The sequence below is a fragment of the Heterodontus francisci genome, chromosome 7 (assembly GCF_036365525.1).
Source record: "Heterodontus francisci isolate sHetFra1 chromosome 7, sHetFra1.hap1, whole genome shotgun sequence".
NCBI classification, from domain to species: Eukaryota; Metazoa; Chordata; class Chondrichthyes; order Heterodontiformes; family Heterodontidae; genus Heterodontus; species Heterodontus francisci.
In genome coordinates, this window is record NC_090377.1 from 72,151,970 (window position 1) to 72,174,118 (window position 22,149).

The 22,149-nt window shown below is 42.8% G+C and overlaps 2 protein-coding genes across 3 annotated transcripts in view; one reads left to right on the forward strand and one right to left on the reverse strand.

Annotated features, from left to right (window-relative positions):
* LOC137372054 (cytoplasmic dynein 1 intermediate chain 2-like) overlaps positions 1–19,712 on the forward strand; it is a 101,844-nt gene extending 82,132 nt beyond the window's left edge. Inside the window, exons 12-16 of the mRNA XM_068035407.1 lie at positions 3,116–3,249; positions 8,158–8,302; positions 13,584–13,724; positions 13,942–14,067; positions 18,522–19,712. Of these exons, the coding sequence (XP_067891508.1) occupies positions 3,116–3,249; positions 8,158–8,302; positions 13,584–13,724; positions 13,942–14,067; positions 18,522–18,620 (645 nt within the window). The 3' untranslated portion in view covers positions 18,621–19,712. The remainder of the gene's footprint in view (positions 1–3,115; positions 3,250–8,157; positions 8,303–13,583; positions 13,725–13,941; positions 14,068–18,521) is intronic.
* Positions 19,713–19,950: 238 nt separating this feature from the next.
* Positions 19,951–22,149, reverse strand: part of LOC137372053 (electrogenic aspartate/glutamate antiporter SLC25A12, mitochondrial-like) — a 168,510-nt gene continuing 166,311 nt past the window's right edge. For both annotated transcript variants that reach the window (XM_068035406.1, XM_068035405.1), the window contains exon 18: positions 19,951–21,690. In XM_068035406.1, coding sequence (XP_067891507.1) covers positions 21,486–21,690 — 205 coding nt within the window. In that variant the 3' untranslated portion in view covers positions 19,951–21,485. The remainder of the gene's footprint in view (positions 21,691–22,149) is intronic.

Sequence of the window (22,149 nt, forward strand, 5' to 3'; positions counted from 1 at the left end):
CTGTTTGGCATCTTCTTCTCCATGCTCCTGTCCTTCACCTTCCCTGTAGATATGGGAGGAGTCTACTTGCACACTAGGTCAGATGGCAAGCTCTACAATCTATCGAGGCTGAAAGCGAAGACAAAAATACAACACTTCCTAATCAGGGAACTCCTCTACACTGATCATGCTGCACTAGTTGCTCACACAGAAATTCACAGAATCTCAGAATTGTTACAGCACAGAAGGAGGCCATTCAGCCCATCATGTCTGCACCGGCTCTCCAAATGAGCAGTTCACCTAGTGCCATTCCCCGCCTTCTCCCCGTAACCCTGCACATTCCTCCTTTTCATATCACAGTCTTATTCCCTTTTGAATGTTTCCATTGAACCTGCCTCCACCACACTGTCAAGCAGTGCATTCCATCCCTAACCACTCGCTGCGTGAAAAAGTTTTTCCTCATGTCGCTTTTGCTTCTTGTACCAATTACTTTAAATCTGTGCCCTCTCATTCTTCATCCTTTTATGAGTAGGAGCAGTTTCTTCCTATCTACTCCGTCCAGACCCCTCCATGATTTTGAATACCTCTATGAAATCTCCTCTCAGCCTTCTCTTCAAGGAAAACAGTCCCAACTTCTCCAATCTATCTTCATAACTGAAGTTCCTAATCTCTGGAACCATTCTCGTGAATCTTTTCTGGAACTACAAAGACTTACGGACTCACTCTCCCGTGCCTGTAACTTGTTCTCCTTGATGATAAGCATCAAGAAAACCATGGTCATGAGACAAGTGTTGCATCTCCGCTCCTGATCACACTAAATAACACCCCACTGGAAGTGATTAGCAAATTCTGTTACCTTGCGTTCATGGTGACAATCTGTCCCTTGATGCAGAGCTTGATACATGTATAGGGAAAGCAGCTACCACCTTTGGCCAACTTGCAAAGCACGCATGGCATAACACCAAGCTGACTCTTGGGATCAAGCTGATCGTTTACAAGGCCTGTGTTCTTAGCACCTCGCTGTATGACTGTGAAACATGGGCCACTTGCAGTTACCAGGAAAAGAAGCTCATTAATTTCCATCTTTGCCATCTGCAGCACATTAGGGGTATATCCTGGCAGGACAAAATCGCAAACGTGGCAGTCCTCTCAAAGGCAGAGCTCCCAAGTGTGTTGGCACTAATCAAATGGAGGCGGCTTTGGTGGATCTGACATGTTCGCAGGATGGAAGACGATCGTATACCCAGGGACCTTCAGTTATGGTGAGGTAGCCGGGGCCAGATGACCAGTGAGGCGCCCAAAGCTCCACTTCAGGGATGCTTGCAAGTGTGACATGAAGGCCCTAAATGTCAACTATCGCAGCTGGGAGAAACTAGCTGGCGAAAGAGGGAAATGGCAACACATCCTGTGGACCGGTGTGCACTACCATGACGACTAGTTGCAACAGCAGCTTGGCAACAGGCGCCAACATCAAAAACAACAACTCACAGTATCACTTGGCAGCTTTACATGCAGCAGAATCTATGGCAGAACCTGCCTCAAGAATTGGTCTTCACAGCCATCAGCAAAGGTGCACCAAGAGAAAACCCCCCACCTAAATGGATTGTTTGTTGCGTGTCCATCATCTTTTGTAGATGGAAGGATGCCAACCATAGTAATGATTAATTTAAAATTATATTTGAAAAAGTTACACTGGATTTATTTTTCTGCCCTTATTTGTCTCCATCATTTGTCCCAACTCCTAAAGCACACGTCTATTAATTTGCAACTTTCCCTGATGGAATGGTTGAAATCCAAGCACTCTGTAGGTGTCGCTCTGCGTTCTACTTTTATGGTAAAATGCATTGGAAACCAATGTGCTGTACCGTCATGCTACCTTCAGTTTCTTTCATTTTAAATTCTAAATTTGTGTTTTACTTAACTTTTTAATACAAAAGTTAACATTTTTAAGTTCAGAAAAATATCAGAAAAGCTATTCAAAATTTACAGTAACAGCAATCACTGCATAGTTCTCAAGTGCTATCTGATACTAGGGAATCTAAAATTGTAATCTGTATTAGGTAAATGCTTATTAAGAATTGCAGGCTGTAACATTTAATATATCTCTGTCTCCATGGCTGCTGACTGAGGCTGAACCAGATTGTTCGCAACTAGGGCATCCTACCGCAGCCTCACCGCTCCAGGGACTCAGGTTCGATTCTGGGTACTGCCTATGTGGAGTTTGCAAGTTCTCCCTGTGACCGTGTGGGTTTTCGCCGGGTGCTCTGGTTTCCTCCCACAGCCAAAGACTTGCAGGTAATAGGTAAATTGGCCATTGTAAATTGCCCCTAGTGTAGGTAGGTGGTAGGGAATATGGGATTACTGTAGGGTTAGTATAAATGGGTGGTTGTTGGTCGGTACAGACTCGGTGGGCCGAAGGGCCTGTTTCAGTGCTGTATCTCTAAATAAATAAATATCATCTCCATCACCAAGACTGCCTACTTTCACCTCCGTAACATCGCAGTTTCCATCCCGCCTCAGCTCTTCTGTTGCTGAAACCTTCATCCATGCTTTTTTTACTTCTAGATTCGACTATTCCAATGCTCTCTAGGCCGGCCTCCTGCCGTGCACACTCTGTAAACTTGAGCTCATCCAAAACTCTGCTGCCTGTATCCTAACTTGCATCAAGTCCTTGCACCCATCATCCGCATGCTCGTTGACCAACATTGGCTCCTGTATCGGCATTGCCTTGATTTTAAAATTCTCATCCTTGTTTTCAAATCCGATTGAGTCTGTATGTGGGCACTGAGACCACTCTGCTCTGGGCTGAGCATATAGGCATCTTGCCCCTCCCCTTGAGTACTCCAGCCTTGATTATTTTTACATGCAGGGCCTGAAATTAATCCTTTTTTCTTAGCACTGGGAAATCATATTTTAAAGCATCTTTATGTAAAGTTCCTTGCTCTGGCTACTGATGCAGCCCCCACCCACAACATCAAAGCTCTGGCTGTGCTCTTGACATTCTGTATTCCCCTTCCCCAACCCCTTGTGTCGCACTTTGTCTCTATTAACCAAGGTGCTTCGTCACCTTGATTCACAAATGCTAGAATACTTCAGCAAACAAGAATGTTCACTCTGGAAATTTTGTTTTATACAGGATAGCATGGAGTTGATGCACAAGCAGTCGAAAGCAGTAGCTGTTACTTGCATGTCCTTCCCATTGGGTGATGTCAACAATTTTGTGGTTGGTAGTGAGGAAGGTTCTATATACACAGCATGCCGCCATGGAAGGTAAGACAGAAAATAGGTCTCCCCGTAATTTTCTCTGCTGTAAGAAGAGGGCTTCATAAATAGAGGCATTGAGTACAAAAGCAGGAAAGTTATGCTGAACCTTTATAAACCTCTGGTTAGATGCCAACTGGAGTATTGCATCCAGTTCTGGTCACCACACTTCAGGAAGGATGTGAAGTCCTTAAGAGAGTGCAGAGGAGATTTAACAGAATAGTTCCAGGAATGGATAATTTTAGTTACCAGGTTAGGTTGGAATATCTGGGTTTGTTCTCCTTAGAACAAAAGAGATTGAGGAGAAATTTAATAAAAGTGTACAGGATCATGACTGGCTTAGATATGTTAGACAATGAAAAACTGTTCCCATTAACAAATGGTACAAGTCTAGGGAACACATTGCAAGTTTTGGGCAAAAGATGTGGGGGAATATGAGGAAGCACTTTTTTATGCAGCAGGTGGTAATGACCTGGGTGTTGTAAGTGGAGATGATTAATTACTTCAAGAACAAGTTGGCTGGCCACTTGAGAGAAATAGACTTGCAGGGCCACGGGGATCAAGCCGAGAAGTGGGACAGACTGTATAGCTCCATGGAGAGCTGGCATGGACTCAAAGAGCCGACTGACCACCTCCTGTGCTGTAAATGACTATGATTCAATAACAATCCCAGCTTCTTTAATCTCTTCATATAACTGGAGTTCCTCATCCCTAGTATCATCCTGGTAAACTTCCTCTGTATCCTCTCCAGTGCCTTGACATGTTTCCTAAAGTGTGGCGCCCAAAATCGTACACAATATTGCAGCTGAGACCTAACCGTGATTTTAAAGGTTTAGCATGAATTCCTGGTTTTTGTATTTGATGTCATATTTATAAAGTGGAGAATTCCATCTGCTTTCTTAACAGCTTTATCCACTTGCCCAGCCACCTTTTGAGGATTTGTGAACATGCACCCTCAGGTCCTTCTGTTCTTGCCCTGAAGATACCATGTTGATTATACTGCTTCTCCACTTTGCTTTTCCCAAAGGGCATCACTTCACACTTATCTACATTAAATTGCATCTGCCATGTGTCTGAACTCCGCTTGCATGTGACACTCTTATCAACCTGTGGAGCTGGGACGTCTGTCTCAGGGCAACTAGTAGCTTAGGGTCATTGGTCCCAAGTGGAGCTCGGAGAGAGAGTACCAAGGTGTGGACGTTCTGTATAGGCTCATTGGCACTGATGTACTTACACAGGGAAGACCGATAGCTCAGACTCATCCAGATAAATGAGCTGCAGTGTCTTAAGTACAACACAAGGAGCTTGACAACCCAGAACTATTCTATTTTGTTTTCTTTCAACAATAACAGGAACTTGCATTTATATAGTGCCTTATTATAGAAAAAACATCCCAAAACGCATCACAGCGACAGAATTTAAAAAAGAATAGACACTTACCAAAGGAGATATTAGGAGGGGTGGTCAAATGCTTGGGAATTTTTTTTTACTTTGTTCTATGGATGTGGGCATCAATGGAATGCCAGCATTTGTTGCCCATCCCTAGTTGCCCTTGAGAAGGTTGTTGTGAGTCACCTTCCTGAACTGCTACAGCCACTGTGGTGGAGGTACTCCTACAATGCTGTTAGGTAGGGAGTTCCAGGAAAATAGCCCTGCGACAGGAAGGAACGCGATATATCTCCAAGTGAGGATGGTATGTGACTTGGAGGGGGTACTTGAAAATGATAGTGTTCCCATGCACCTGCTGCCCTTGTCCTTCATGGTGGAGCTCATGGGTTTGGGAGCTCTTTCAAACCCCAAACAAAATGCATGGCTCCCAAAATTTAGCATAAGAACTAAGTTTGCTACAGTAGAAGTAAGCTTGTCTCAGCCCTATATCATTCATAGTTTTTCTTTTTCATATTACCCAGCTTATTTCATAAAAGTCCAGTACAGAATGTAGGGTGAATCTTTCAATGACCCCACATGACTTAAAAGTTACTTTCTGAAGATGTGTTCAAGCTCCAATTGATAACCCATTTGCTTTAAGATGGTAATGCAGCTGTTGTGATTTGGGTGGAGAAATTGAACAACCTCATCTATAAGCAGAAGGGGGAGAGGGCAGAAATCGGCGGCCCATCTCCCTGCTTAATGCTGACTACAAGATTCTGTCAAAAGTCATAGCCAGTCGAGTCAAGTCTGCTCTGGAGTTGGTGATTCACCTTGATCAGACCTGTACTATACCCGGCAGGAAGATCTCTGATAGTCTTGCGCTACTCAGGGATACGATCGCCCACGTACGGGACAGGAGGGTGGACACCTACCTCATCAGCCTGGACCAGGTTAAGGCCTTTGACAGGATATCGCACACCTACATGATGGATGTGCTTTCTAAAATGGGGTTTGGGGAGGAAATCTGCAGTTGGATCAAACTGCTCTACACAAACATGAGTAGCCCGGTCTCAATCAATGGGTGGGAATCAGAAAGCTTCCCGATCCAATCTGGAGTCAGACAGGGCTGTCCTCTCTCCCCTGTCTTGTTTGTTTGCTGTATTGAACCCTTTGAGTCTATCAGGAAGGATGCGGGCATAAGATGGGTGACAATCCCAGGCAGGGGAGGCACTCCGGTTAAAACCTCCCTGTACATGGATGACGTCGCAGTCTTCTGCTCGGACCCGCGGTCTGTGCGCAGACTGATGAGCATCTGCGACCAGTTCTCGGGAGCCAAAGTAAACCACGGCAAGAGCGAGGCCATGTTCTTTGGGAACTGGGCTCTTTTGTCCCCTTCACTGTCAGGTCAGACTACCTGAAGGTGCTGGGAATATGGTTCGGAAGGGCCGGGGCGTGCACCAAAACCTGGAAGGAGCGAGTAGCCAGGGTACACCATAAACTGAGCATGTGGGAGCAGCGATCTCTCTCCACCATGGGTAAGAATCTGGTCATCAGGTGCGAGGCGCTCACGTTGTTGCTGTACATGGCGCAGGTCTGGCCCATACCCCACTCCTGCGCTGTGGCGCTCACCCGAGCCATTTTCTGCGTCATCTGGGGATCCAAAATGGACCGGGTCTGGAGGGACACGATGTTCAAATCTCTGGAAAAGGGTGGGAAAAATGTACCGAACATGGCCCTCATCCTGATGACTACCTTCATGTGCGGCTGCATCAAGCTGTGTGTATACCTCCAGTACGTAAACTCCAAGTGTCACTACGTGCTGAGGTTCTATCTGTCCCCGGTGTTGCGAAGGATGGGTCTGGTCACATTGCCGCGGAACGCTCCATCCAGTTGGACTGTGCCGTACCACCTATCCTTCGTGGAAAAGTTTCTGCGGAAAAACACCTTTGACCACCAATCCATCAGGCAGTGGTCTGCACGGAATGTCCTTAATGCCCTACGGGAAAAGGAGATGGTGGATCCTGTCGGATGGTTCCCCGAGCAGACTGCCAAAGTCATTTGGCAGAATGCCTCATCGCCAGAACTTTCAAACAAGCACCAAGATGTAGCTTGGCTGGTGGTGAGAAGAGCCCTCCCAGTCAGATCCTTCCTGCACGCCTGAAGTCTCACCCCCTCTGCACAATGCCCTCGAGGTGGCTGTGGTGGGGAAGAGAAGGTTGCCCACCTCCTTCTGGAATGTGTCTTTGCAAAGCAGGTGTGGAAAGAGATGCAGTGGTTTTTGTCGAGGTTCATCCCAAGCAGCTCTGAAACACAGGAGTCTGTGCTCTACGGGCTGTTCGCAGGGACGCACACCGAGATAAACATCAACTGCTGCTGGAGGACGATCAATTCAGTGGAGGACGATCAATTCGGTGAAAGACGCCCTTTGGTCTGCCCGAAACTTGCTTGTCTTCCAGCGCAAAGAGTTGTCCACAACCGAATGTTGCAGACTGGCACATTCCAAGATCCAGGACTACATGCTGAGGGACTCACTAAAGCTTGGGGTAGCCGCAGCAAAGGCTCAATGGGGAAAGACCACTGTGTAAGGTCCCCCCACCAAGCTGAACTGAGGGGCTGGATCCATGGGAAACCCCTTGAACTGTATCCAGAAAATCTTTGTTTGCTATAAAATGTATATGGCATGAAAAATGAAATGGAAGGGTTGTGAGGCAACTCACTCCTGTATTGAAGGAAACTGATCTCCTTTGCACTGTTTGTATTTTTTGACTTGGTGCTGTTTGGAACTGTTTTGTAATGTATTTTTTTTTACAGATTTTTATGAATAAAGTATATTTTGGGGAAAAAAAGGAGAAATTGAACATTATGCCTATTTTTTGAGTGTTAGGTCACCATTGCAAAGATGAATTTTGGGCTGTGACCTTCTGTGCCTGATCATCCCAAAAGTGTGACAGCTGTTAAATTGAAAGTCAGTGACTTCTAAGTGTGCAGGGCACCCCTACGCCTGTTTCTTACATATGCATATTCAGGTCTGAATGCATGTTGCAAGACCTTAGTCGAAATTAGTCAGCAAATAGAGCTCTGCACAATTATTCTGGGTCTTAATGGCCTAACCAGCAGTACTAAAATGTTCTCCTGATTCCACAAAAATACTGATGCTACTGTCACCCTGTGCTCCACAGTGCGTCTAGGAGCCTGCCTATGGCTGGCTCAGCAATGGAGCCAGCCAGAGTTCCTAAGGTCCCAATCGGTGAGTTGGCTAAAACAAGATGCTCTATTTGGCTCAGGCTTCAGGCCAACATCTTCATGCGCTACCATGTTCCTTTTTGTAGTACGGCTTGAAGTTTAATTTTGCATCAAGGAAAAGGGTGCTCTTTTAAAGTAATTGTTTTCCAGTTGTGCTCTTTTGTAAAACAAAATCTTCTTTGGAACTATTTTCCTCTCCTAATAAGACAACATGAGAAAGGTTGAGGCTTCTCATTTACCTGAAGAAAAATAAATTGTGTATTTTTGTTAACAGTAATGTACATAATCAACATTCTGTTGCAGCAAAGCTGGAATTAGTGAGATTTTTGATGGTCATCAAGGACCAATCACAGGTATCCATTATCACACTGCAGCCGGACCAGCTGACTTCTCTCATCTTTTTGTCACCTCCTCCTTTGATTGGACAGTCAAACTATGGACAACTAAGGTAGGCTTCTTTATTCTTTCATGGGATGTGGGTGTCACTGGCAAGGCCCGCATTTGTTGCCATCCCTAATTTCCCTAGACAACTGAGTGGCTTGCTAGGTCAGTTAAGAGTCAACCACTAAAATAAAAGCAAAATACTGCGGATGCTGGAAATCTGAAACACAAACAAGAAATGCTGGAATCACTCAGCAGGTCTGGCAGCATCTGTGGAAAGAGAAGCAGAGTTAACGTTTCGGGTCAGTGACCCAAAACGTTAACTCTGCTTCTCTTTCCACAGATGCTGCCAGACCTGCTGAGTGATTCCAGCATTTCTTGTTTGTGTAAGAGTCAACCACGTTGCTGTGGGTCTGGAGTCACATGTACAAGAGCACAAGAAATAGGAGCAGGAGTAGCCCATTTGACCTGTCGAGTCTACTCCGCCATTCAAACGGTTGTGGCTGATCTTGGGAATCAACTGGGATACAAAGTGGAGGTATAGTAGGGGGTGATGCACAGTCAAATATAGAAGAGAAACTGAGTCAGTCTGGAAGGCAGAGCAAATATAGACCTATTAAGACACATGTGAAAAATGCAAGAAAGGATTGCATCTATTTTAACGCAAGGAGTCTTACTAGTAAGGCAGATGAATTGAGGGCGTTGATTGGAATATGATATTATTGCTATCACAGAGACATGGTTGAGGGAAGGGCAGGACTGGCAGCTCAATATTCCAGGGTGTAGAATCTTCAGGTGTGACAGGGGAGGGGGTAAAAGGGGAGGTGGCATTGTACTGTTGATCAAGGAGTCAAATACTGCAGTAAGGGGGGATGATATCTTAGAAGGTTCCTCAAATGAGGCCATATGGGTAGAACTTAAAAACAAAAAGGGGGCAATCACTTGGCTGGGAGTGTACTACAGGCCTCCAAACAATCAGGGAGAGATAGAGGAGCAGATATGTAGGCAAATCTCAGAGGTGTAAAAATAATAGGGTAATAATAGTAGGGGATTTCAACTTCTCCAAAATCAGCTGGGATAGTCTTAGTGCAAAACACTTAAAGGGGACAGAATTCTTAAAATATATATAGGAGAGCTTTTTGAGCCAGCGCATAGAAAGCCCTACAAGGGGCGTTACTGGACCTAATTCTAGGGAATGAAGCCGGTAGAAGTGTCAGTGGGGGAGCATTTCGGGGATAGTGACCATAACACTCTAAGATTTAAAGTAGTTATGGAAAAGGACAAAGATGGACTGGAAATAAAGGTACTGAATTGGGGGAAGGCCGATTTCAATATGATAAAACAGGATCTGGCCAAAGTGGACTGGGAGCAGCTACTTGTCGGAAAGTCTAATCAGGCCAGAGTGAGTCATTCAAAGAGGAAATAGTGAGAGTTCAGAGCCAACATGTTCCCGTTAAGATGAAGGGTAGGACCAACAAGTCCAGGGAACCCTGGATGTCAAGGATTGGATCAGGAAAAAAAAAGGAGGCTTATGACCGATTCAGAGCGCTGAAAACAGTGGAGGCCCTAGAGGAGTATAGAAAGTGTAAGGGGGTACTAAAAAAAGTAATTAGAGCAAAAAGAGGACATGAAAAAACACTGGCGGGCAAGATAAAGGAAAATCCTCAGGCGTTTTATAAGTATATTAAGGGCAAGAGGATAACCAGGGAAAGAGTAGTGCCCATTAGGGATTAAAGTGGCAATCTGTGTGGGAAGCCGGAGGACATAGGTGAGATTTTAAATGATTACCTTTCATCGGTCTTCACTATGGAGATGGACAGTGTATGTGTAGAGATCAGGGAGGGGGATTGTGATATACTTGAATATATCAGCATTGAAAGGGAGGAGGTATTAGCAGTTTTAGTGGTCTTAAAAGTGGATAAATCCCCAGGCCCAGATGAGATGTATCCCAGGCTGTTATGTGAGGCAAGGGAGGAGATAGCAGGGGCTCTGACACAAATTTTCAAAACCTCTCTGGCCACAGGAGAGGTACCAGAGGATTGGAAGACAGCGAATGTGGTACCATTATTCAAGAAGGGTAGTAGGGATAAACCAGGTAATTACAGGCCGGTGAGTCCAACAACAGTGGTAGGGAAACTATTGGAAAAATACTCTGAGGGACAGGAATTAATCAGGGATAGTCCGCATGGCTTTGTCAGGGGGAGCTCGTGTCTAACTAACTTGATTGAATTTTTCGAGGCGGTGACTAGATGTGTAGATGAGGGTAAAGCAGTTGATGTAGTCTACATGGACTTCAGTAAGGCTTTTGATAAGGTCCCGCATGGGAGATTAGTTAAGAAGGTAAGAGCCCACAGGATCCAGGGCAATTTGGATCCAAAATTGGCTTAGTGGCAGGAGGCAGAGGGTGATGGTCGAGGGTTGTGTTTGCGATTGGAAGCCTGTGACTAGTGTTGTACCACAGGGATCGGTGCTGGGACCCTTGCTGTTTGTAGTGTACATTAATGATTTAGACGTGAATATAGGAGGTATGTTAGTAAGTTCGCAGATGACACGAAAATTGGTGGTTTCCTAAATAGTGCAGAGGAAAGCCTTAGATTACAGGATGATATAGATCGGCTGGTAAAATGGGTTGAGCAGTGGCAAATGGAATTTAATCCAGAGAAGTGTGAGGTGATGAATTTTGGGAGGACTAACAAGGCAAGGAAATATACAATGGATGATAGGACCCTAGGAAGTACAGAGGGTCAGAGCGACCTTGGTGTACTTGTCCATAGATCACTGAAGGCAGCAGCACGGTAGATAAGGTGGTTAGGAAGGCATATGGGACACTTGCCTTTATTAGCCGAGGCATAGAACATAAGAGCAGGGAGGTTATGATGGAGCTGTATAAAACGCTAGTTAGGCCACAGCTGGAGTACTGTGTATAGTTCTGTTCACCACACTATAGGAAGGAAGCATTGGAGAGGGGGCAGAGGAGATTAACCACGATGTTGCCTCGCCAGAGCATTTCGGCTAGGAAGAGAGACTGAAAAGGCTGGGCTAAAAGCAAAATACTGCGGATGCTGGAAATCTGAAATAAAAACAAGAAGGGTCACTGACCTGAAACGCTAACTCTGCTTCTCTCTCCACAGATGCTGCCAGACCTGCTGAGTATATCCAGCATTTCTTGCTTTTATTTCTGAAAAGGCTGGGGTTGTTTTCCTTGGAGCAGAGAAGGCTGAGGGGGGGACCTGATTGAGGTATACAAAATTATGAGGGGCATTGATAGGTTAGATAGGAAGAAACTTTTTCCCTTAGTTGAGAGGTCAGTAACCAGGGGGCATAGATTTAAGGTAAGGGGCAGGAGGTTTAGAGGGGATTTGAGGAAAATTTTTTTCCAGAGGGTAGTTGGAATCTGGAACACACTGCCTAAAGAGGTGGTAGAGGTAGGAACCCTCAACATTTAAGAAGTATTTAGATGTGCCCCTGAAATGTCATAGCATACAAGGCTACGGGCCCAAGTGCTGGAAAATGGGATTAGAATAGTTAGGTGCTAGATAGCCGGCACAGATATGATGGGCCAAAGAGTGCTCTATGACTGACTTTCTGCTCACTACATCCCTTAGTTCTCTGAGACCAAAAATCTGTCTATCCCAGCCTTAATTGTATTCAACAATGGAGCATCTCAATCCTAAATGATAGGCTCCTTATCCTGAGAGTATGCCCCCCGTGTTTGAAATTTCCTGACCAGCGGAAACAATTTCTGTGTCTACCCTATCCAGCCCCTTTAGAATCTTGTATGTTCCAATGAGATTGCCTCTAATTCTTCTAAACTCCAGAGAATATTCCCCATTTCTCCTATCCCTGCTTCTAAGGGACCAACGTTACTTTAGCTACTCTCTTTTTATATACTTCTGAAAGCTCTTGCAATCTGTTTTTATATTTCTGACTAGTTTACTCCTTTTTTACCTTTTTATCAACTTTTTGGTGGCCCTTTGCTGGTTTCTAAAACAGTCCCAATCCTCAGACTTGCTACCGTTTTTGCAACATTGTAAGCCTCTTTTAATCTAATACCATCCTTAACTTCCTGAGTGAGCCATGGATTGGTCTTTCTTGCTGAGTTTGAGAATGTATTTTTGTTGAACATTTTGAATTGTTTTTTTTAAATGTTTCCCATTGTTCATTTAGTGCCATACCTTTTAGTCTATTTACCCAATCAACCTTAGCCAGTTCTCCCCTCATTCCTATGTAATTGGTTTGTTTAAATTTAAGGTTCTTGTTTGTGATTGGAGCATACCACTTTCCAACTTAACTTGGAATTCAATAGTTGGATGATCACTATTTCCCAGTGGGTCTTTTACTATGACATTACTAATTAACCATAATTTATTGTGGGTGTATCTACCTCACATGGACTGCAGCGGTTCAAGAAGGCAGCTCACCACCACCTTCTCAAGGGCAATTAGGGATGGGCAATAAATGCTGGCCTAGCCAGCGATGCCCACATCCCATGAATGAATTTTTAAAAAAAACTAGATTTAAGGTAGCTTTATCCCTTGTCGGTTCCACAACGTATTGCTCCAAGAAACTGTCACAAAAATGTTGTACAAACTAATCTTCTAGACCTGTCTTGCCGATTTCATTGTCCCAGTCTATATGAAGATTAAAAGCCCCCACAATTATTACATTGCCTTTGTTACAAGCTCCAATAATTTCTTGTTTAATGCTCCATCCAACGGTATAACTACTGTTAGGGGGCCTATAAACTACTCCACCAGTGTTTTCTGATTCTTGTTATTCCTAATTTCCACCCATACCAGTTCTACTTCATGATCTTCTGAGGTCAGATCCTTTCTCACTAATGTCCCTAGGCCAGACTGGGTAAGAACAGCAGATTTCCTTCCCTAAAGGACATTAGTGAACCAGATGATTTTTTACAATAATCAATGATAGTTTCATAGCACTAGTTTCCATTCCAGATTTTTATTAATTAATTGAATTTAAATTCCACCAACTGCTGTGATGGGATTTGAACTCGTGTCCCCAGGGAATTAACCTGGGCCTCAGGATTATTAGTTCAGTGGCTGGCTAACTGATAATTCAATATATTGCACCACAGGATTCTCATAACTATATTCAACTCGCAGTTCTTTACATTGGCACATGGTGGTGCTAGGGACAAAATGTAAAAATTAAAAGTGGAATAGAATATAAACTTTTTATTGGCAATCAATTTTTTACAATATCCTATTCTGAACTAGTGTGCATGACAAAACCTGTAATGGAATTGTATATAGTTTTTTTTTTTAAAGTCGCTTAAAAGTAATTTTCATCCTTAAAGAAATTATATCAATATTATTTTCTTTCAGAATAACAAGCCACTGTACTCCTTTGAAGATAATGCTGATTATGTTTATGATGTCATGTGGTCACCCACCCATCCTGCCCTGTTTGCTTGTGTTGATGGAATGGGAAGGCTTGATTTGTGGAATCTCAACAATGACACCGAAGTAAGCAGTATTAGGTGGAAGTGTAATAACTAGTAGTTTGTGCCAGCAATAGTATTGTTAGAACAATAATATAAAGTAGTTTCAGATCCAGTATTGCAAACTGCAGAGAAAATAGATGCTCTGAAATGAAAGCAGTTTTTCACATGTAATTTCCTTGTGAGATTTTCAGAAACCTTGGCAAATATTTTAAACTTATTTTTGTAAACTCCTTACCTAGGTGCCGACTGCAAGCATTACTGTTGATAGTAATCCTGCATTGAATCGTGTGAAATGGACTCAGACTGGAAGAGAAATAGCTGTAGGCGACTCAGAAGGACAGATATTGATTTATGATGTAGGAGAGGTGAGTAACTCATTCTGACTGTTACATTATACATATAGCAGAGCAATATAGATTGGATTTTGGTGGGAAAGTGTAAAAATAGCACTGCAGATATGAGGTTCTGCCCTTCACAATGCAATAAGGTCACCATAGTCAAAGTGTCCAACAAGATGTTCACTAACTGAATTTTGACCTTTCCGCAGTGTTCAATCATGCCGTTCTCCTTCACTACCTCCTTTGTGGTCAATTTCAATAGGATTTCCCTTCTATACGTACCTGTTCCAGCATAACTCCAGCAATAGGTTTTTTTTCCAGGTCCCAAATGGAGACTTCTGGAGTTCTGTAATGATCCATCACTGGTCCTCTCCTCCATGTTGACACTCAGTGACATCTTCTGTAGACACATGGTTATCTGTGCTGATAACACCTAGCTCAATGTTTCCCTTTTCTTCTATGATCATCTTACTTATGTCTGATATTCTGAATAAGCCAGCATTTCCTACAATGGAATATTGTTTTAGCCCCCGACAATAGCTCTGCATCCTTGTCATCAACTCTTTTCTTCTCCCTGCATACTTGCTCAGACTGAACCAGTAGCTGCAGTATGAACTGGATTTTAAACCATCTTCACAAATGCAAGATATTCCACACCTGAGGAGCACTCGACAATCAAGCCTATTCACTTGGCCATCTCCTCCACCACACCTCTCCCTCTCTAAACTCAAGCCCAATCCCATCACTGCAATTTCTTTCCGCATAACACAAAATTAACTTCCTCCACGAAACCTACATCCTCAGCCCCCTTCTGACTCCTCAGTTTTCCCTCTTTTGCTTCTCTACCTCTGCTGCTGCCGTCAGTGATCAAGTACACCAAGGTACTTCTGACCCTCTGTACTTCCTAGGGTCCTACCATCCATTGTATATTCCCTTGCCTTGTTAGTCCTTCCAAAATGCATCACCTCACACTTCTCAGGTTTAAATTCCATTTGCCACTGCTCAACCCATCTTACCAGCCCGTCTATATCGTCCTGTAATCTAAGGCTTTTCCCCTCACTATTTAGGACATCACCAATTTTCGTGTCATCTGCAAACTTGCTGATCATACCTCCTACATTCATGTCTAAATCATTAATGTACACTACAAACAGCAAGGGTCCCAGCACCAATCCCTGTGGTACACCACTTCACAGGCTTCCAATCCCAAAAACAACCCTCGGCCATCACCCTCTGCCTCCTGCCACTAAGCGAATTTTGGATCCAAATTGCCCTGGATCCCATGGGCTTTTACCTTCTTAACCAATCTCCCATGCGGGACCTTATCGAAAGCCTTACTGAAGTCCATATAGACGACATCAACTGCCTTGCCCTCGTCTACGCATCTAGACACCTCCTCGAAAAATTCAATCAAGTTATTTGGACATGATTTCCCCCTGACAAGCCATGCTGACTATCCCTGATTAATCCCTGCCTCTCCAAGTGTTGATTAATCCTGTCCCTCAGAATATTTTCCAATAGTTTCCCAACCACTTATGTTAGAATCACCGGCCTGTAATTACCTGGTTTAACCCTGCTACCCTTCTTGAATAATGGTACCACATTCGCTGTCCTCCAATCCTTTGGTACCTCTCCTGTGACCAGAGAGGATTTGTAAGTTTGTGTCAGAGCCCCTGCTATCTCCTCCCTTGCCTTGCATAACTGCCTGGGATACATCTCATCTGGGCCTGGGGATTTATCTACTTTTAAGCCCATTAAAACAGCTAATACTTCCTCCCTTTCAATGCTGATATGTTCAAGTATATCACAATCCCCCTCCCTGATCTCTACACCTACATCGTCCTTCTCCATAGTGAACATCGATGAAAAGTAATCATTTAAAACCTCACCTTTGTCCTCAGGGTCCACACACTGATTGCCACTTTAATCCCTAATGAGCCCTACATTTACCCTTAATATACTTACAAAACACCTTAGGATTTTCCTTTATCTTTCCCGCCAGTGTTTTACATGTCCCCCTTCGCTCTCTTAATTACTTTAAGTACCCCCCTACACTTTCTATACTCTTAGTGCCTCCGCTGTTTTCAATGCTCTGAATCTGCCATTGGCCTCCTAATCCAATCCTCTATATACCTTGACATCCAGGATTTGTTGGTCCTACCCTTCACCTTAACGGGTACATGTTGGCTCTGAACTCTCACTATTTCCTCTTTGAATGACTCCCTCTGGTCTGATGTAGACTTTCCTACATGTAACTGCTCCTAGTCCACTTTGTCCAGATCCTGTTTTATCATATTGAAATCGGCCTTCCCCCAATTCAGTACCTTTATTTCCAGTCCATCTTTGTCCTTTTCCATAACTACCTTAAATCTTAGTTATGGTCACTATCCCGGCTTCATTCCTGAGGATTAGGTCCAGTACTGCCCCTTCTCCTGTAGGACTTTCTCTATACTGGCTCAAAAAGCGCTCTCGTATGCGTTTTAAGAATTCCAACCCCTTTAAGCCTTTTGCACTAAGACGATCCCAGTTGATATTGGGGATGTTGAAATCCCCTATTATTATTACACCTCTGAGATTTGCCTACATATCTGCTCCTCTATCTCTCCCTATTTGGAGGCCTGTAGTACACTCCCAGCCAAGTGATTGCCCCCTTTTTGTTTTTAAGCTCTACCCATATGGCCTCATTTGAGGAACCTTCTAAGATATCATCCCTCCTTACTGCAGTAATTGACTCCTTGATCAACAGTGCAATGCCACCTCCTCTTTTACCCCCTCCCCTGTAGATTCTATACCCTGGAATATTGAGCTGCCAGTCCTGTCCCTCCCTCAACCATGTCTCTGTGATAGCAATAATATATTCCTATGTGCTAATCAACACCCTCAATTCATCTGCCTTACGAGTAAGACTCCTTGCATTTTTCACTTGTACCTTAATAGGTCTATATTTGCTCTGCCTTCCAGACTGACTCAGTTTCTCTTCGATATTTTTGCATCACCCCCTACCGTCCCTCCACTCTGTATCCCCTGCTCAACAGCACCAGCAAACCTCCCAGCAAGGATGTTGGTCCCATTCCGGTTCAGGTGCAACCCATCCAACTTGTACAGGTCCCACCTTTCCCAGAAACTGACCCAGTGATCGAGGAAACTAAAGCCTGTTGCACCATCTCTTCAGCCACGCATTCATCTGCTCTATCCTCCTATTCCTATACTCACTAGCACGTGGCATTGGGAGTAATCCAGAGATTACAATCTTTTGAGGTCCTGCTTTTTAATCTGCTACCTAGCTCCCTAAATTCTCGTTGCAGGACCTCATCCCTCTTTCTACCTATGTCCTTGGTACCAATGTGTACCACGACCTCTGACTGTTCACCCTCCCCCTTCAGAATGTCCTGTAGTATACAAAGTTACTTGTTTGGCTGAAAATCCTCTTCCCTACTATATTATTGGAGAACCCTCTTAACTGGGTTAATGCCACCACTGAAATGTATTTTCAGACAAATGCATTAGATATTCATACAGTTGTATCACATGCAATTTGAAGTCTAGATAATTATTTTCTGTAATAATGAATCTTCCTTGGTGTTGTCTCTTTTCTGTTTCTCAGTTGCTTTTTTTCTTCATCTCTGCTTTTGCTTACTTATTTGTCCCTTTTTGGGTGGGAAGTGATGGGCTTGGGGCTGAAAGTCATATTTTGTGATGGCAGGTGTGAGGAAAATGCATCTATATACCTTCATTGACTCCTTTCCCATCACTGTTCCCTCTTACCCCCTCACCACTCATATTCTTCCCTGCCATGTGACTTGGATGGGATGGTCAGAGAATGTAGGCAATGAGTGGCAAAGGTCTGAGAGCTCGAGGGCAACTAGCCTGAAATCTGTTGATGGAAGGAAGGTGAGTGAAGGGTGGGTACCTTTTACTGAGAGGAATGATGGGTTAACTGTATATTTGTATCCAGGATTCACAACAGCCCATCGTGCCTGTAACTTCAATCAAATAGTTATGGGCGGCACAGTGGTTAGCACCGCAGCCTCACAGCTCCAGCGACCCGGGTTCAATTCTGGGTACTGCCTGTGTGGAGTTTGCAAGTTCTCCCTGTGTCGGTGTGGGTTTCCTCCCACATGCCAAAGACTTGCAGTTAGCAATTGCCCCTAGTATAGGTAGGAATATGGAATTAGTGTAGGATTAGTATAAATGGGTGGTTGATGGTCGGCACAGACTTGGTGGGCCGAAGGGCCTGTTTCAGTGCTGTATCTCTTAAAAAAAATAAAAATAAATAAAAATATCATTATTAGCTCACTGCAAATTCTGATTGTGTACTTCCTAATGTTGAATCCTCCTTCCAGTTGTTTTGGGCTTAGATTATGCCTCCTCTCCTCTAACTGTTCACTGCATCCTGTTTTAATCTGTCTCTGCCCTTCTAATTGTAATACTGAAGGTGATGAGCATTTAAAATGTAAAAAATGCTCCCTTTCTTTTAACAGCAAATAGCAGTTCCTCGAAATGACGAATGGACACGGTTCGCTCGGACACTGGCAGAAATAAATGCAAACAGAGCTGATGCAGAAGAGGAAATTGCATGAATAACAGATTAGAGTTCAAGGCAAGACCTGTCTGCAGAGTAGTTCCATAATTAATTTTGTACTTTTTCTTCTGAATATAACATTGCATAGCTTAGTGAACCAACGCCCAAACCTCTCCATGGCTGCTGTGAGCTGACCAAGTGGCATGCAACAGTCCAGGAAGTTTACTTCCCACACCACCATCCCTTGCCTTTTCCAGAGTCAATCAGCTAGTAACAATGAAGGGAATGAAACTTGCATTTGTTCCCTTTTGTGGTTTTGCTACAACTGGAAATGCTGATCATCTTTGAGAGTTTTAAACATATTATAAACTGGAGTGCTCCCAAAAACAATGCTTCTCCCATTGTTTGAACAATTTGTAATTCCACATGGATCTGAGCCATACCTTGGACATGGGAAGGGGTAGAATAGCTATAGTGTTTATAACTAGTTGCTCTTATTATACAAATAGAGCCTTTGCTTCAAGAGTACTGAAAACAGATGAAAGTTTACCTTTTTTAAACATGGGTCTAAAAGCATTGGTACAGCACAGGCCCTTAGTGACCTCCCAAGTTTGACAGTTTTCATAGTTTTTTAAATACTTCTGACGCCAAAATTGCGGCATACTTTATGGCTTGATCATCTGTATGCTATCTCTGCCCCTTTCACTAAGTCTAAACCTATTCTGGTAAAATTCTGACAGTTGTACATTGGGCAGCGCAGTGGTTACCACTGCAGCCTCACAGCTCCAGTGACCTGGGTACTGCCTGTGTAGAGTTTGTAAGTTCTCCCTGTGTGGGTTTCCTCCCACATGCCAAAGACTTGCTGGTTGATTGGCCATTATATAAACTGCCCCTAGTATAGGTAGGTGGGGATGTAGGATTAGTATCAATGGGTGGTTGATGGTCCGCACAGACTCTAACATTTGGGAAGTACAGAAAGCAGCTACTGTATTTAATTTTACTGGTCTTGTTTTTGTCCTGTATTAGTAAATGAAGAGGAAAACAGCACATTGTGATTACTAAACCCAAATGATTATATGGATTAGTCTTCAAAGTTATGGAACAATTTTAATGCAGTTTTACAAAAATAATAAAACATGCAGAAAATAAAGTTTGTGGATGTTTGTGTTTTACATTGACTTGGCATAGTATAGGCCACCTAATGCTAGAATGAGTCATTTTCATTGGTTTTGTACCTGTTTCTCCATGACTTTGAGATCTAACTAGTAAAAGGGGGTCACTGCAGAGGTAGACTTTTAACCACATTTAAAAAGTACAGGGACCATCCATTTGCCAAATATTTATATTATTCACTTCAGATTTCCCACAGAAAAATTAAAACACAACTGTTTTTATCTGCGATATATACAGTTTAATTGTAGAAATGTCAGACAGGTAAACTGCTGGTGGTAGGTTAATGTGCACAAGGAAACAGTCTGGACACAACTCAAATGTTGCTTCATTTCATTGAGAAACACCAAATTACAGAATCAAAGAACATTTTCAGCTAATATGCTGAAGCATAAGTATTGTTTTGGGCTAAAGTTGATTAATTTTAGGTCATTTGTAGTCAGATCCAGTTTTCCTAGCAACTCAAGCACCAGATAAAACAGACTTGTTTTCATAAAAGAAATGAATACAATGAAAATAATTCTTTAAAACAGTAATATCCTAATATTTCATTTTAAATGACATGATTTAACAAAACTTTAACAATCTGTACAATGTCTTTCACCAAACATTAACTCAAGCGTATTGCACCATAGCATCATGTGATTTACTCTGTCCCCTCTACTGTCTCTGTACAGATGTACACTATGTACAGGCATATCAAGTGCAAGCTGTGCAAAGCAGCGTAAAACAATGCCACAGATTTTTAAAATTAAATTGGTAGCTTTGTATCAGCCTTAGTCAACTATAAAGATGACCAATTCCAAAAGGATCAACACTATTTTGTGGGTTGCAATTATTGATTTTAAATAACTTTGATGCTGTTCATGAATGCTAAAAAAGAGGAATATCCTTAGTGCTGGCTGCTACTTGACTACCTTTTTGCAGTAATTATTAATAGGTACAATCTGCACAAATTCTGTTTTATACCTAGCACAGTGGTCATGTTTTCACATGTAGACTTTATGGAGAATTCTACTTCAGTAACATAACTCCATTCAGCAAAAAAGGTGGAGGGAGGGTGAGTATTTCACCATAACAGTACTTTCATTGCAGTACCAATTGGCAAGCATTCCACTAGCTCTACTCCACAGCTGAGCTCAAATCCCAATTTCTAAAAGCAAAACATTAACCAACCTGCCCACCTGTACAGTTGCCTGTTCCTAGACAGCCATCATTTCAAGAAAGGAGTTTGATTTCAATTTTAGAACCTTTCAATAATTGCAAAACTATTTTTGGAACGCGTTAACGTTTAACATTAGATATTTCTCATGAATAATAAACTTAGTTTAATGCTGTGCTAAACATTGTTTTGAACTTTTTCTGATGCTTCATAAGCAACAGGAGAAAGGAGCAAGACAAAGCACATCAAGAAAACAAACTAAGTGTCCATAGCAGTTAGCACAGCAGAAATATTCAAGTCAAATCATTGAATACACTGCATTTTGAAAATCATGTAACTTAAGTGGTTTGAAGTATTTATTTCTAGCTGTAGGTAGAGCTATTTCATTTTTTACACATGATTTCTAAAATTATACAAATAAAGTCCGTGACAACAATTTTCTGCAATGCAAACATTTAGTATTACAAAAATTTACTTAAGAAATACATGATTCCAATCAAATTTCAACTGACCTCCACCTACATGCAGCTATTACTTTCACCATTGCTCCATGTTATTTGATTGCACCTCATAATAGACCTTAAATATCTCTTAAGACTCTGGAGAACCAACTGATACTTGTGAATGGATTGAAGCCACACCTGAAGATCTAAATTTAGGCAGATAGAGGCCAAACTTGTTTTCAATACCAGCAAAAGTAGCAGCAGCTAGTTTGTATCCTCCAATATGATGAGGAGAGACCGGAGGAAGGTCTGAAATCCTAGATTTAGGTGTGGGCTCAGAACCAACAGGTTTGCTGTTGAGTAAACAAAAATAGATTTTAGCAAGTGGCTTTAGTGAAGACTTACCAACAAGCCTGCAATAAAGATTAAATTAGCAGCATACTGATGATTAATTAAAGTACCAACATGGTACTCATTTAATAAAAATGTTAGCATCTAAATTAATAAGGTGGGGAGAGAGCGAACATGAAACAGGAATACAATGCACTTAGCTCCCTCACATTCCTTCTTGCAGGATCAATCTCAACTTGTTCTCTTCTTACCCTCACTAAGACCAAAAAAATATACATCAGTGCTACAGAATGCTTCACGTAAGTGAGCAATCGGAAAGGAAGTCACTTGCTGAGAGTCAAACTGATATTCAAAATTGTATCTCTGGCATTGCCTGTCACACACTCACTAACAGGATTACATTTCTACAATGCAGCAGAACTGCTCTTCAGGTCAATTTGCCAGATAGGGAAAGAAAACTT